This window comes from Octodon degus, unplaced genomic scaffold (genome assembly GCF_000260255.1).
Source record: "Octodon degus isolate 3935 unplaced genomic scaffold, OctDeg1.0 scaffold00006, whole genome shotgun sequence".
NCBI classification, from domain to species: Eukaryota; Metazoa; Chordata; class Mammalia; order Rodentia; family Octodontidae; genus Octodon; species Octodon degus.
This window is the reverse complement of record NW_004524582.1, coordinates 24,726,062-24,743,121: the sequence shown is the minus strand read 5'-3', so window position 1 is coordinate 24,743,121 and position 17,060 is coordinate 24,726,062. Positions and strand designations below refer to the sequence as shown.

General features: G+C 39.9%; 1 protein-coding gene across 2 annotated transcripts in view; it reads right to left on the bottom strand.

Moving 5' to 3' along the window:
- Positions 1 to 6,120: 6,120 nt before the first annotated feature.
- The window catches only part of Rab28 (RAB28, member RAS oncogene family), a 96,714-nt gene continuing 85,774 nt past the window's right edge, over positions 6,121 to 17,060 (bottom strand). The window contains exons 6-8 of one of the 2 annotated variants that reach the window (XM_004624561.2): positions 12,830 to 12,907; positions 7,685 to 7,779; positions 6,466 to 6,565 (exon numbers count right to left, since the gene is read on the bottom strand). In XM_004624561.2, coding sequence (XP_004624618.1) covers positions 7,690 to 7,779; positions 12,830 to 12,907 — 168 coding nt within the window. In that variant the 3' untranslated portion in view covers positions 6,466 to 6,565; positions 7,685 to 7,689. Of the gene's footprint in view, positions 6,566 to 7,684; positions 7,780 to 12,829; positions 12,908 to 17,060 lie in introns of both variants that reach the window. The other variant, XM_004624560.2, reaches the window with a different exon arrangement.

Below are 17,060 nucleotides of genomic sequence, written 5' to 3'. Positions count from 1 at the left end.
CTCATTCAATAAACCCATAGTGGGAACATGACTGGTGCCGGTGCTGGGCTTGTGGCCTTAGGTGATTCCAACAGGATGCCACGAGAGAACTGTGACAGGAGGACACAGATGCACACAGGGGCGTAAATGTGGGGTCAGCTCAGGAGAAAGGGACAGAAAAAGGCTCCTTACATGGGAGGTTGGTTACTTTTGTTTTCATAAGTCATTCATGTGCTGTGACATTAGACAATTCAGGTTAGAATCCACAGTTTGAAATGAAAGGTATCTAAGGACATTTCCTATATATGTGTGAAGCAATGTGATGCTTCTATGTGGAACAAAATACAGACCCAGGAAAGTCTCTTGGCATGAACTTTCACCACCTTTGGGAGGTCCGATCGGTCCTTGCCCATGGTCAGTGCCTACCAGCGCTGTGTAGAACACTATACAGGCTGGCTCATCCGCCCAACCTACACGAGGAACTCGCCATGTCCAATGCTGGCACAGGAAGGGCTGGAATTTATGGTCTCTAGTATGAGTTACAAGACCACAGGGAGGCTGACAATTTCATCTGTGATTGGCAGGGTAAGTTCGGACCGTGTTTCTGCCGGACACTTTAGCAAAACTTAAGAAAATATACAGTATTTTTTTAAATACCCTTTGAACCAACGATTCTACTTCTAGGAATTTATCCTGAGGGTAAAAGTGGAAAGGCAAATGTGGAAAGATACACATAGGATATTCAATAAAGCACAGCTTGCAATAATAGTGAAAACTTGGCGGAGATGCCCACAGACAGGATAATTACAGAATGAATTATATACACTTGAAAATTGAAGTCATTAACAATGTGCATTCATGTTTATAGATATAAGAAACTGTTTATAATAATCACTTAATTTAAAAGGACAAGGGGGCAGGGACTTAGCTCAGTGGCTCAGCGCCTGTCTGGCAAGAATGAGGTCCTGACTTTAATTCCTGGTATCCCGCACCCCCACAAAATGGACACATTTCAAACTGGTTATTTAATGTGCCGCAACGTATACATAAATACAGCTCCTGGAGAGGTTCCTGAGTATCTGTGTCTAGAAGATGGCTTTTCACCAATCGGCAGTGAGGAGCTGTTTTACCTCACTTTTCCTTTATTTTACAGTATTAAACAATGATGAGGTTACCTTCATTTGGAGATTAGCATTTTTGAAGAAATTAGTCCTAAGAAACAAAACACTACAGCCTAACATAATGGAAATTGCAAATATTCATTGTTTTTACAGGCTTCCTCATAAATATATACCCCTCTAATTCATTTTCTGTCTTCAGTCATGAGTCCACTCACACACTTGGAACTGGGTGATGAGCCCTCCTCGTGAGGGCTGACAGGTTGCATACAGCCTGTTCCTGTATCTCTGTCCCCCTGGCCCATAACTCCCCAGCTCTACAAACTCAGATGAACTCTCCAACTGCTCTACACGCATGTCCTTGTCAGGCCTAATACTGATGCTGACATCCACTGCATTAGTTATTTACTGCTATGAAGTGAATTCTTCCAAACTTTGGGATCTTAAAGTAACAATAATGATGTATTAGCACTCATAGATTCTGTGGCGGGGGAACAGAATGATTTTAGCTCAATCTTTCCAGATTACAAAGCCAGGGCTGCACATATGTGAAACCCTGGCTAGGGCCTGGGAATGCAAGCTGTCTGTTCCAAGGAACTGGCAAGAGGCACTGACAGCTGGCAGGCAGTCTTCTCCACATGGCCACATTGCTCTTGAGGGTCCTCAGACCATGGTGTCTGGCTTTCAGAAGGAGCACCTGGAGGGACAAAGGTGGAAGCTGCAGTGCCTACGATGGCCTGGCTGTGCAAATCATACACCCTCACTTCTGCTGTGTCCAAGGGTCTCAGTCAGTTCTGACTTTATGAGGACAACACAGAGGTATGAATCCCAGCGGCCATCTGCAGGATGAGCTACTATGTACTTCCGGTGAGACAATGTATACCGTGAGCTCAGAACCCCACCCTGCACTGACAATGAGCCACAGCTACTGTGACAATGAAGAGCACAGACCTGTACCCCACCAATGGCGCCCAGATCCCTGCTGTGAGCCAGTCCTCCAGCTTTCCAGATGAGCAAACTGCCAGAGAAGTTAAGTAGTCTGGACAGTCAGGCAGGCAGCAGGTCTTCTGAGACAGAACAAGCAGCAGGCTTTCCCACTGGCCTCTTCAAGGTCTCTCTTTTAATACAGAGGAAGTCTCCGCAAAGACACAAGAGTGTGGGACCCTACTTGCTAGAATGAAGTACTTCCCAGAGTGGAGGAAGAACAGATGCTTTAGAAGAAAGGATGGGAAAATTGTTAAGAGGATTCTGAATGTCAGACCGAGGGATTCATTTCCCCTTGAAGCAGAAGGCCATATGGGTACACAGAGGAGTTTTGAACGACTACCTTAGACCCTTGAGTAAATTCACCCCCAGCTAGGTGTGCAGTGGGTTGTGGTAGCCTCTGAAGGAAGGGGCTGTTGGATCAACGCAGGTGTCAGGGATGAAGGCAGCTGTCACAGACACACAGCCAGTTGGGAGACATGGTGCTGAGGAGTCCTATTCATCACCAACTCCAGATCCCACGTGCATTAAGGTTCAGAGGGGCATCAAATGTGAGGGCCCAAATGAGCTGGCGTACAGCTGTACAGGACACCTGCCCCCATCAGCCCAACCCACTGCCCTCCTTCTCTTCTCCATATTAGTTAAGGACAATTAATGTCTTCACCTGCTTCATGACACTGAATCCTCTCACCATAATGAATGTGCCACTTATCCTGCTCAAACAGAACATCGATGGGGGGAAAATACTGCAGCCCTGGACTAATCCCTTGCAATGCAGAGTCCAATCCAAAAGCGTTAGCATCACTTTCGAGCTGATGACAAATGCCTGTCAAACCCCTGCAGATAGAGTGAGTCAAGATCACACAGGTGGTTCACAGGTCCACACCTACTGCAGGGAGAACACAGCCTCCTCTTACATCAATGTAGCCCAAGAGTACTTTCAAAGGTAATTATGTCACGCTGTCGACGCTGTCCTCTTATCTCAGATCCTTTTTCCACATTGGCTGCTAAGCCACACCTTCTTACATTAGTTTTACTGAAGCATGCAGCACTCTGATTACATTTTGATGAGTTACACATGTGCCTAGACTAAGATCTGAAGGGCGAGATCAAGATTATGTTAATCTCTATTCCTGGTGCCAAGGAAAGTTTTGCCCCAGTACTTAGCATTTGCTTATGCAAAAAGTAATCAGAAAATAAAATAAACCAACACTAATATAAATAACACAGGAAAATTGACTCATGCTGTTAAACAATCCAAGGCATGGCTTGATCCAGAGCTCAAACCCAGTGAGAGGGCCTGGGACCCTGTCCCCGCTCCACCTCATCTCTGCAGGGACAGCCCCATCCTTGGACAGGCTCTTCCTGTGTGGCCTCAGGCTGGCTGCCAGTGCTGTTCAGAGCTTTCTCCTTTCTCATCCCAATCCAATGAGCAAAAAGTTTTCTGAAAACTTCTCAGACAGAAGCTTTTTCCTTTTCTTTCTATAATGGACTTGGAGGAGGGTGGCCCATCAGGAAATTGGGAGGCTGCTGGGAGAAGCAGTGACGCAAGTGCTGCTTGGGAGGGTCTGTGGGAGGTGACCCATGGACAGATGTCTCCCGGGCTGCTGCACGTCAGCCTCCTGGAGTTTGCGACTGTTCAGGATACCAGGCATTACAACAAGCCCAGGACGGCTCAGGACCAAAAGCTCTACGTTGCAGTAGCACAGACTATGACACTCCACCTCATTGTTTCAGGGATCCACTTTACCCTGGCTTACCTCCTCCCGGAATAAGAAAGCAGTCACAGGAGTTCTCTTGGCCACTCCACAAACCACCCCAGAGTGGTTGGCCGCACATAATGGAGGGTGCGCTCGAAGGGCAGCATCCAATGACCAGTTCTAGTTGAAGACCTTTGTGTTTTGCAAATGCCCAATAAGCAGAGGAAATGACCACAATGTGTTTGAAACCTTATAGCATGTGTCTTCAGGAGAAGAAAATGCCTCAAACTAGATGGAAAGACTTGTAATTTTTTAAATTAAAAACTGTAGACAGTAGAGGTGACAGACAAAATAAAATAAGCATGAACCCCACGTTTTGTTTCAAAAATAAAACCCAAGGCATGGGAAAAAGTGTAATATGGAATTCTGAAGTTTACTGCGCTGCTTTCCTGGAGGAAAAGGCTGTCACTTTGCAACTCAAAAGCGATGACACTGAGGGTAGACCAAGGCGAGCCAGCAGAGGCCCCACACCATGCTGTAGAGCATCCACTTCCACCCTCCTGGTGCACCCGGGAGAACGTCCACACAGTGAGTAAGGGGAGAGCAGACAAACTTGGGAGTTCCATGTCATCACAGCACAGTCCTTTCTGGCTGCCTCCTCTCAACACCCACTTGCAGAACTGTATAGACTCAGGAAGTCCTTGAAATACTGCAGGAATTGTACTACTGGGGAGAAACTTTCGAAAGTCCTACGGTTTTCACATCAGCAGAAGAGCAACACATAATGAAAAAAAGGAACATGGCCTCATCCTTCACGGGATGGAAAGCTGGGCAAGGTTAGCTCAACGGCAGAACTCAGGCAAGCATAGCATTTACAGCAGCAGCAGCAGCAGCAGCCAGTATCTTACCAACGAGTCTGGGAAGTCTTTAAGGGTCAAGATCTTGCTTATTCAAATGAATCTTTTCACAAGGCCCCAGCCAGGAGGATGCTGAACAGCCCATGAAAGGCTTATCCTCCTGAAGGCCTCAAAAAGGTGTTTAAATATAAATGAAGGAACTGGGCCACTGCATAATGAGTCATAATTTTTGTCTTTTTGTAATTTAATAGATTTCCATCAGGTCACTCTGAGATTCTATGATCCCAGGCAGGTTACCTTTTCTCTCCACACTGTAGCTTGCTTAGTCTCACAAGGATGTGAAGTAAGCTTTCCTAAATCCCTTTCAGCTCTCAGGCTGGTGTTAGTTTCCACACAGGAAGACGCTTGTAGCAAACTTGCTAGAAGAAAGGTACCTGGCTGGGTGAGGGGACTAGAGGGGGGAAAAGACCCAGCCAAGGTTCACTGAGGGGCCATCCCAGAAAACAACAAAAGGCAAGGAGGCAAACAGCTGTGACTCAAGAAGGGGTGGTGGCCTCCCCAGGGCTGCTACAAGGAACTGCCAGCTCTGTGGCAAAGCCAGAGTGGTCATCATCCCAGGCCTGGGCCTAAGCACAAAAGCACAGTGCAGCTACAGCAGGGTCAAAAGTCCTTCTCTCACACCTCCTGTGCGACAGGAGGAAGGTGCTGAGGAGGGAGAGGTTGCCAGCAGAGGGGTAGGGGCAGGGACAGAGCAGGCAAGAAGGGCTGCAGCTCCCTTCACAGGAGCAAGAGTGGCAGGCAAATGGGGGAGGGGGGGTGCTGCTGAGGCCCAGCCCTGCAGCTAAGCCATGTTTCATGGGTTGAATTTAAGCACACCAATAAGACAAGCTAACAACTCAAGTGGCTGACCACAGATTAATCTTCACAGGATCACTATGTATCCACAAATACTTTTTCTGTAACCAAAAGGAAAATGGCTGAAAGAAAATCCCCCCCCCCAAAAGTAACAGAAATAAATGTATCATGAGGGTCCAACATCTGACTGCCAGGTACTGTGACCCACAGTAACCCAACAGGATGTGACTGCTCATTCTGGGCGTGCTTGTACAGTTTGTAAGAAAAATTCCACAAGGAACATTAGCTGAACATTTATTAAAATTCATAAAGCCATCTAAGCTGAGTATAATACAATATGCAGTGACCATGATACAGTAATAAAAATACAATATCAAATACTACTTTGTGAGTTAAAACTATAATATAAACAATTTAGGCTCCTTTTTTAAAAATGAAAAAATATTTCTATTACAACCTTATTTCAAGCATTTTCAGTTAGATACAGCTTTATATGTTTTCACTCACAACAGACAACAAAAGAATGCCTTTTTAAGTTAACTGTAGGTAAAATACATTACTTATTTCAGGGTTTGCATTCTGAAAGTACTTTGACATACATGAATTCGGATAAGAAAATTACACTGCAGCGACAATATCCTGGCTGATGGTAAAGGCTTGGATAGTTTTACATTTGGTTTAAAAATTTTACATCAGGGAAAAAGAAGCAAGAACAGAGAATCGTCATCATACTTTTTCAGTGAGGCGATCTAACTGCAGAGAGTAGGTGTCCCATTTTGATCTTCAAGTGATTGGTCCCGAAGCTGAATTCCTTCCAGTCCCAGGAGTGGCCCACGGCTCTGAGGCAATACTTACTGATGGAGTGGTGGGAACAAGGCGTAGACTGCACTATGGAGAGGGCCACTGAGGAAACCAGCTCCTGCACAGCGGGGCGCTCAGCGGGGAGGGCGCAAGCACGAGCGACAGGCAGGGAACGCGCTCACTGAACTGCACACATGGAGCTCCGGGGCCGGTTAGCGGTTCTTGACGTGGGCTCCTGGGTGTAGTTTACAATATCTGCCTTCACCACCCTCTGTCATAAAAGAAAAGTTATTACCAGGACATCAGGAAGAGCCACAGTATATTTTTATTTTCTGAATTTGGTGAACTCCTGGTGATAAACAACACAAAGAAGCAGAAATTGATACTTAAAGAATCAACCATAACTAATGAAGAGTTGAGGTTTTCTGTCTGGCTTTTTGAAAGCAGGCAATGGCTACTCAGTTATAATTCAAAGCAAAAACATTAAAACTAATCATCCATGCATATTTTAATTTATAGATAAGACTGCCTCGTGTCAAAGGCAAGATTTTCACTATTTATTAATATTTCCATAAGCCCTTATCCTCAGCTACAGCTTTTCTCAGGATGCTTAATCAGTGAGCTGATTCTAAAAAAGTAAGGTAAGAAGGCTCACACATAAAAGTACAAGTATTTTGAACAAATTAAGTTTTAAATCTTTTCCAATTTTTAAAACTTCCCTCCTCAGACCCTGACTTAGTTCTAAAGAGCTCAAAATAGGGTTATGAATAATGACTCTAAAAATTATGGTATAATGAGAGGCATTTAGAAAATTAACCTAATATTTATGTTTTTAAAATAGTTTAAACAAAAGACATTTTTGTTTCCATCCTTCCCTCTAATTCACACTTAGAGGAATATCTGAAGCAATAAATTTAGCAAAATGCCCTAAAACTAAACTCTAAGAAATAATTTAAATTAAAAAAAAACATTTTACTGCTTTCAATTCTTACTAAGTCTGCATACACCAGCACACAAAGAAAGGTAATTCAACACAAATTTTTTAAATATTCTTTCAATTACCAGGCTATTTCAGGAAAAATAGTAAAGAGTGAATAATGAAGTAACTGCCTTAATTCTCTGCTTCACTGCAAGCATAATGAACACAACTATGAAGACAAATATGTTAGAAAGTAACCAAAGAGTTATTTTAATTGGTTCACTACTTCTTGTGTAATCTGTAAGTCTCCCAGCAAAGAACCAATTTTTCAGGTTTAAATCAGAATTGATACATTATTAATTTACAAACATATATAATAATCATGTTAATTTCTCTATTCAGAATAAAGAACAAGGTAGCATTTACTAGCTTTCCCCCTTCCCCGAATTTCAGTAACTTATCTATCAATACCTGCACTACTGTACTGAACAGATTTTACTCTGGAAAGAGCTGGCATGTAGAGCATCTTCTTCCGGGTACTTCACTATTTCTGCCCTGACAATATGCTGTCAATTCCACACATCAAAAACAAGATGGAGAAAGAAAAAGGGGAAAAGAAAGACAAAAAGGAAATCAATGATTGAAAATAGAACAGAACACCAAAGAAAAAGAAAATTAAGACAAATTAAAACATGTCACAAAGGAAACAGCAGACTATATACATACAAAAGGAAAGAAAAGGAACAGAAATCCAATAAATATTATTCTTTATAATTCTATTTAATGACTGAATACACAGGCCAATTGAACATTCCAGATAAATTATGAGTTCTATTTTTGACAACACTGGCCCAAGTACAGAGAGGCACTGATTCCCTTTCCTTTGACAAACATTACTGAGGAGGGCTTATACGCCAGCCACTCGATGTCGGCAGCGCAGGGCCAATTACACAGGCCTGTGCCCAAGTTGCCCTGGACCTGCAAGTAAGGGAGACATGAGGTGACAGAGCTTTCCCACTAGCCTTGGGCGGTCAGAACACAAGGAGGGAGTGCTTGTCTTTGGTAGCAGGACAGGAATGAAGGAACGGCAGTCTTCAGGCTTAATTCTTCTCTTGACCAGGCCTTCCTTTGCTGCTTACTCCCCCACTCCTCCAAACCCTAATCTTCATGCTGCTAAGTGTTCAGTTCAAAATGTAGTTGTGGTCACATGAAAAAAAAATTCATGAACCATATTTAAGTACAACAGCTTTTGCTTGCAAATATTCAAGCATTTTGCTAAACAAAAATTAAAACTGCACTGCCATGTTTCTATTTGCTAACCCTTGGGATGAAAAAATCACAAAAGACAAATATGGATCACAGAGATAACACGCTCTCTTTTTTCTAGATTTGAAATTATCTTTGCTTTTCTATGTGATTATAAGTGTCTTATTTAAAAGTCCTGCCTTATGTCCATTCTGTATCTGTGTATTCAAAGTGGTTGGGGTAGATATATAGTTGCATTGTCTTAAGGACTGGAATGATTTGTTCTAATGGTGTTTGTAAATAGGATCACAAGTCCGCATCTTGTACAGCAATTAACCACTAAGAAGAATATATGCAGTGTATTATTTGTTGAAACTGTACTTCCGATTTGATTTGAAACTGTCTCATTGCTATATGTTTATCAATAAAACTGTAGAAAAAAATAAAAAAATAAAAATAGAATGTATTATTACAAAAAAAATAAAAATAAAAAAATAAAAAATAAAAGTCCTGCCTTGATAACAGCATTCATTAATTTATCAGCATATGTAAAAACATCTTACTAGGGCTGTTTGTGAAAATTCATAAATAAATATTTGACAAACAATTAGGAGTAAGAAAACACTAAGGTATGAGAATGTGCAGTAATAACTTAGGTGGGCTCTGTTCAAATCCTCTAGCAGGAGTGTTAACTTTCAGGCAAGACATGATGTACTCAGCACACAGCCTGATGCCGTCAACAGACGCAGCACTGACCACAGAGGAGGAGTGGGAAGCATCCCTCCATGGCATGTTGTATAGCTTTATCTGACTTCCTTAAACCAATGGTTTTAGACTAAACTATAGGTCACAATGAAGAGAAGAGATTTTCATAATCAGCAACTCATTAATCCAACAAAATGTTGATTTAAAGTCCATCATAAACACAGCCAGGTTATTGACCTGTGTGCCTGAGATATTCTGATCAAATTAACTTGGGGTTTCATCACTCATTTTATCAAATCAAAAATAATTAACACAGCAGCATCTGTGGGAGGAATCTTGACTGTCTGACATAAAGCTTTGTACAACGTTTCCAAGCTGGAAGCACTAACAAAGGCTCTTTAGATTTAAAACTTTGCTTTGTGTGAGCAGAAAAACATAGTTTTTATATCATAAACATTATGGTAGGAGGTTTTACAGTAGTTGGCTTGGTTACAAGCCATTTACTGACTATTTCAGAGAAAATATTACCTACAAAACACCCATCTTCATTTTATGAGCCAGAAAGCACGTTCAACTATTTTCTCCTATTGGTCAAAAGAGTGAAAACTAATAAAGTAGCCTTAAGAGAAAAGGAGCTGCATGGGCACGGCAGCTTCAGTCTGATCTTGTCGGGAGCATCAGCAAGTAGATGTGGAAGCGGAGATCCAAAGAGTAAGGAGAAAGCAGTGCCGGGGTGGGAATGAAAAGGTATGAAGAACCCAGGCAGACTCTTGGAGCACAGTAGAATAAACAGGGTCAACTGTGCCGTAATCTACACAGTATTTACCACTGCAAAAGCCACATTGCTCATGTCCCGGATATGGAAGCTAAAACATCCCGCACTGTCACTCATTCGGAGCCAGTCACTACTTAGGCACTGCAGACATTTAGATAAACAGCATGTGGCCTCTGCTTCTGAGATGTGTAAGGACATGAAAACTGTTAAAGAATATTTTGATCAATATGTATTCTAAGCGTAGACCACCATATGAAACACAGATACAGGATGTTAAAAGTATAGCACAATGGACAAGACAGGAGCTAAAACAAGTTATTGTTGCATACGGTGAGTCATTATATGCTGCCAACAACATTCAGAATTTTGGGTGAGTTGATTCAGCTCTCTGGTGTTCACAATATTTTAATCTATAAAACACAGAGTTTAGCTACATAGTACCTAAAGTTCCATCTGATTTTTAAATTTGATTTAAAAACAAATTTAAAGGGCCGGCCAGATAGCTCAGCAGATTAAAGTGCCTGTTCAGGTAGACACAGGGACTGGGGCTCAATCTCTGGCATGCCACACTGGCTCCGACCCTGAGGTGCGCTGAGATGGCGATTGAGACTGGGTGTGGTGGCATGCAACTATAATCTCAGTGCTTGGAGGCTGAAAACAGGAGGATCACTACAAGTCCAATCTGTGCAGTGAGACTCGGTAGACACTGTACTAAACACATTTTTTTTTTTTAATTTAAAGATGAACAGAACCCAGGCATGATGGCAGACATGTTTAATATCAGAACTCGGGGAGGCTGAGGCAGAAGGGTCATAAATTCAAGCCCAGTTTGAGCAACTTAGACTCTGTCTCAAAATTCTAAAAGGGCTAGGGCTGTAGCTCAGTGATAGAGCTCTTGCCTAGGATGTACCAGGCTCTGGGTTTAATCTCCAGGGCCACACACACAAAGAAAGGAATCTTAGCTCCTCAGTTTCAGGGTCCTCCTGCGCCTGTGCGTCGCCCTATCATCTGCGTCTCCCTGAGCACGGTCTGCCCCACTGGGAAGGAAGCACCAGCGGCCGCCTCCATAGGCACAGCCCACCAATCCCTGAGGCTCTGCCTCTGCCCTCCGAGCAGGAAATCTCAGTGTGACCTGGCTCTCCTCCTCTTATCCAATCATTCCACAAACCCACAGATTCTTCTGCCTTGAGAGCAGTAACACAGTCTCCTTACTTCTATCTCCTTCCCATCCAATTACAGGCAAAAATACCCCATTAGATTAATTCTATTTAAAAACTCTTTCACTCAATTCCCTGCCAAAAGATGTATTTCCCATTCATAATGGGTCAGGGAAAATTTATCAGCTGGGATTCCCAATGATCTCTTCTCAAGCTCCCTTTGTATGGCAATACAAATGGTCAGTTATTCTAATCAAACTGCTCTCCTATTTATAAACTGCAGCCTAAGCTTTCCTGCCCAGGTACTTTACGCCAGCTCCCCCTTACCTGTTTTCCTCCATGCACGCCAAACTGTGTAGCACACTTTCATAAGATAGAGTAAACCTAAGCAGAAGTTGTAGTGTCAGGTAAACCTGGGTTCAAATCCTGACTCCCTAACCTAACAATTGCTTAGTGACCAAGTAATTTAGTGTTTCCACGATCTCAGAATTGTGACAACATAAAATGATGGAATGCCACCTGCTCCAGAGTTACTGTGAAAATTAAATGAGATACCACACGTAATAAAATGTGTTCCCTGGAGGCAGGGACTACACTTTAAATATCTTTAGTCTCTTTTAGGCCACCACTACACTGCGTATGTACTGTATCGTCAATAAATTACTTGTGTTGCTTCATAATCATTCGGCTCTCCAACTAAGCAGAGACAAAAACCATTTAGAAACAGAAGCTAAAACAGAGAGAATCCCGTGAGCTGAGGTCACAGGGGTCTGTGCGATCACAAAACTCATGGCAACTGCTTTTTTGTATGCTCCTAAGCCAGAAGCAAGTATCTGTTTCTGTGGTGGGAGCTAGTTACCAAGCATACCATAACCCGCCTTTCTGTCTGCCCCAGAGAACAACAAAATGAGCATCGGAGTGACAGGAATTAAAGCAGCCAACCTGCAGAGTTCCAAATAACTAAAGTCCTGCAGTCACTTCGGTGTAATCATTTTCAACTGGCATTAGCTCTGACTGCTTGGAACACACATAATATGTGACATAAAACTCACTCTCAAAGAATTAAAAATAATTTAAAGATAGGAAAAGCTCATTTTAGCTATATGCTATAGGGGTTCGGGAAGAAAGTAAAGGCAAATGTTAGATTGTTCCTTCTCATGAAACCATTATGGGAGCTCAACTTTGAACTACAGGCTCTTGTCCTAATTTTTCATTCTATCAAACATGAATTAAAGTGAAAATATGTCATTAAGTTCTCAACATTTGGTATTCATGGTAAGGTCTCAGTCTAGAAAACTGTCTAATAATAAAGAACACAGAAACCTTAAATAATTAATAATACTATTAGATTATAAAAAAACACTATGAGATTACCAAGAATTAATGTCATCATAGATGGGGGTATTTTGAAGATGAATAGCCCTAAAAGTACTGAAGTAAAAATATAAGATAATGTGGCCAGAGTTAACCCACAAAATAACCAGTAATAACATTTTCATCATTTTCCCTTTTTTGCCAACATAAGGGACATTAAGTTTCAAAATTATCACACTTTGTTAAAAGTTAACATTCCTTATCTTTCACAATAAACAATGATTTATACACAATGTATTTCCAAGAGTTTCTAGGCATACATACACAGGCTGCATAAATGTGAAAAGGAATCATAGGTAAAAGTTAATACATTGTAAGAAATTCATTAATTTTTTAAACTATAAAGCTCAAGATAATCACCTGTGACTGTTCTATTTCTGCTTTGTTTAACTTGATTCCAAGGATTTCGGCAGCAACTTTCTGAAAACACAGGAAGACCTACATAACAAAAATAGATTTAAATGATTTAAAACAGGCATGCTTGTTAGCTTTAAATAAATTGAACTTTCTAAAAAATGATAAACACCAAGAAATATAAAAATACAATATAACAGGTGATTTCAAAAATATCTCTGTAAAACATAGCAACATACTAAATGGAATAATTTTAAATGATTAAACACAATTTGAAAATCCATACATTTCACTGAATTACATTTATCATTAAAAACATTGTTTAAAGATCTAATATGACAATTACAGCTGTCACTTTAAAAACAGAATGAACAGGGGCCAGGGAGATGGCTCAGTAGGTTAAGTGCTTCGCTGGCAAGCACAAGGGCCCGAGTTCAATCCCTGGTTCCACCAAAAAAAAAAAAAAAACCAGAATGAGGGCTGGCCAGATAGCTCAGTGGACTAAAGCGCCTGCTTAGGCAAGAGCAGGGACCGGGGTTTGATCCCCCGCATGTCATGCCGGCCCTGCCCCCAGGGTGCACTGAAACAGCAAACAAGACTTGGTATGGCAAGCACTTACAATCTTAGCACTTAGGAGGCTGAAAACAGGAGGAGCACTATGAGTCTGATCTGTGTAGTGAGACCCTGTACTGAACACATAAAAAAAAAAAAAACCTAGAATGACAACATAGAAACACTAATTAACATAACAAATTCCATAATTCCTGAAGAAATATAAATATTCAATAGTTAACTACCCTGGCTGTTTACTTCCAATTAAATGCTGGTCTTTAGATGTAGTTTCAATCTATCTTAAAGTTTAATTTTCAACACACTAATAATCTTAGTGGCTCTCTGATCAATTTCAGCAAATTCTCCATAATTTAAATAAAACAACTTGGTATTCTTTAATGTATTTTATCAACTCAGAGTACAGAACAATGCTTTTCTATAAACTTACTCTTATATCTATAGTTAGCTTATGCCAGTTCCAGTATAATTCCTAGAGTTCTAGTACTGACATTTACTGCAGTATGACTTACCTATGCTACATAATGTCCTATTGTATTCTCAGCCTAGCTCACGTTTAATAATTTAATTTTTATTTAGATCAAAACAGGATATGTACCAATTCTCCACAATGGCTGTAATTATTACATATTGCAAACATACATTAATAAAAAAGGAAATAAAACATTTATCTATTTTTTAATACTCCTTACAAGAGTTATGCTATTTTTACTCTCCCAAAAGCATACATTTTAGTTAACAGATATTAATGTTCAAGAAACAACAGGAAAACTGAGGTGATGGAACAGAAAAAAAGAAAGTATGAAAGAAGATAAGGAAGAACAAAGAACCAATCACATAAGATCTCATAGACCACTGGAAGGATACTGGTGTTTATTCTGAGTAAAATGAAAGTGATAGGAGGCTGGCCTGATGGGATTTTATCTTAACAGGACCAATCTAGATGTTGTATTCAGAATTAAAGAATAGCAGTAAGCAAAAAGGAGAAATCAACAAGGAGACTAACATACAGAGATTATGGAAGCCAAACTAATTAGCAGCAGGGGAGACAGTATGAAAGAGTCACCACGTTTTGGACAAACTTTGAAGCTACAGTCAACAGGAGTTAGTGATGGACAGATGTGGGTTTGGGAGAAACAGAGTAGTCAAGACTGACTCCAAAATGTTCTTGACTCAAGAAAATGGCAGAAGAGACCTGCCACTAACTGAAGTGGGAGAAATGCTACTCTCCTTACTGTGAGCGATCTGAGGAGAGGATGTGAGCACCTCAGTTCTGTTGGATACATCTGTGGCAACGCTGAGTGAACAACTATACACATAAATCCAGGATGAGATCCGGGCAAGGCCATGAAAGTAAATCAAGCTCTAGGGGTCTAAGTTTAGAAAAAGAGACACCAAGGAATTGAGTCCAAACCAGAATAAACAAAAAGAGGGGAGAGATTATAGCACCACATTTCCAAGAAAAATGAACCTTTTACACAAGAAACATGAATAAAATCATACCAACATACACAAAAATGAAACTGTCCAAAACAAATTGTAAAGAAAAAAATTAAGGCACATACATAGAAAAAAATATTAGCTATGTAAGAACAAAATTAATAGCATCTTATTCCCCATTAGAAAATAAAAAAAGCACATGGGTAAGAAACTAGATTTATTTATTTAAAAGACTGAAAAAAAAAAAAAAAGATCTGTCCTCATTGAATTTTATACTTAGCACACATACCTTTGAAAACTAAAGTTAAATATTTTCCAGTTATACAAACTCAAAATATTCTAATACCTCCAGATGTAGCATATAGAAAATAACTAGAATCCCAAATTTTCTGATCAAGGAGATTATGGGGCCGAAGAGGAAAGTGATCAATAATGTAGAGTGTGCCTAAGGAGAGTCACATGGAGAGAAAACATTCTCTCAGGCTTTCACAGAGAGCACATTGGCCAAGCAATGGCCGTGACTCATCCACATGGCTGACACTGACAAAGGTTCTACAATCTCAGGTACAGGATCTCAGGATAAATCCTGAGGGCATTTCACTGACCTTATCAGACCCAAAAGCTACAAATCTTGTTGCATAGGTTCTGATTTACCTTGGTCTTAACCATCCAGCAGAAATGTATAAAAACGAAATATAAGAAGTAAAACCATGCTGTTATGTTGAGCTGCAGGGGACTCAGGTCAACAATTTCTGACATTGCCAGTCAAGCAGAAACCCCAGTACTATTATGAACTACTGGACTCTTGTAGAATATTTTGCTGAGTTAATACACCTATAATATTCAAATAATGGAACTAAACAAAAAAAGGGTATACAGACGAATGTCCATTTTGGATCTGTGTATTCAAAATGGTTAGAATAGATAGTTACATTCTCTTAATGAATAGAGGGATTTGTTCTAATAGTGTTTCATGGATATCATGTCTGCATCTTGTACAGCACTTAACCACTAGGAAGAATTCATGCTATGTGTTAATTATTGAAACTGTCCTACCAATTCAGTTTGAAAAAGAAAATTTTAAAAATTAATTAATTAATTAATTTTTAAAAAGAAAATAACAAAGACCCTAATTCAGAAGGCAACAGAAGTTGCTGTATGGTCCTGGATAAAGAATAAAGAGCTCTCAAAATGGTAGTTACGCAAGACTATGCAAAATACAATTATATTAGACAAACCCATTTAAAAGGTCATCGAAGATTTCCACAAAACAGTATCAATCTTATGTCAGGTTATATACATATTTTTTTCGTGTGTGTGTGTGTGTGTGTGTGTGTGTGTGTGTGTGTGTGTGTTTGTAAAAGACAAGGAAGAACTAATATAAAGTCAATGGAAAATGGAAATACACTTTTTAAAGTTTCTAATACTAGGAGAAAATAAACCCTAAATTCAGAAATTTTAAATCCTTAAATATTTATTTACTACCCCCTTTTACTTTGAGAATTCTAATTAAATGAATATAAGTTTCTTGATTTTTGGCAAGAGAGAACTCTTATATGACTGATCTATAAACTCTTCAAGATTTTTAGACAATTTTTTTGTTATATTCATTGAAGTTTATAAATAATTTTATAATGTGCAATTTATTATTAATCTCATATTCATTTCAGAAATATTTTTCTAAAATTCACTGTCTTCATCTTATATCTTTCACATTTCAATATTTGTCTACAATTTTAATTTGCTATATAATTATTAATTTTCAACAAAGTTAATGAATAAAAATAAATAAAAGGGGAGAGAGAGACAGAGATAAGTAGCAAAGAAAGTATTTCAAAACAGAAACAACGATCAACTATTGTATAAGCTGCTATAAAGTTATGTAAGATGAAAGTTAAAAAGTAATCACTGGATTTATCAAATAAGAGGTCACTAGCAGCTGCCTTGCTACTAGCAGTCTAGGTGAAATACAACTGTCTATTAGAACGGTTCAAAAGAAACCTGAGGGAGAGGAACTGGAGATGTACCTTTCAGGGCATTGTGCTGGAGAGTGAGGAAAGAAGAAAGGCAATAGGTACTGAAAGATGTGGAATTAAGAATTTTCTTGCTTTTAAAGTAAGTCACAGAGGAATGGTTGAAAAAGATGTGGTATTTTTACACAATGGAGTAGTATTCAGCTATTAAGAATGATAAACTGCAAGCCTTTATATTGAAGTGGATGCCACTT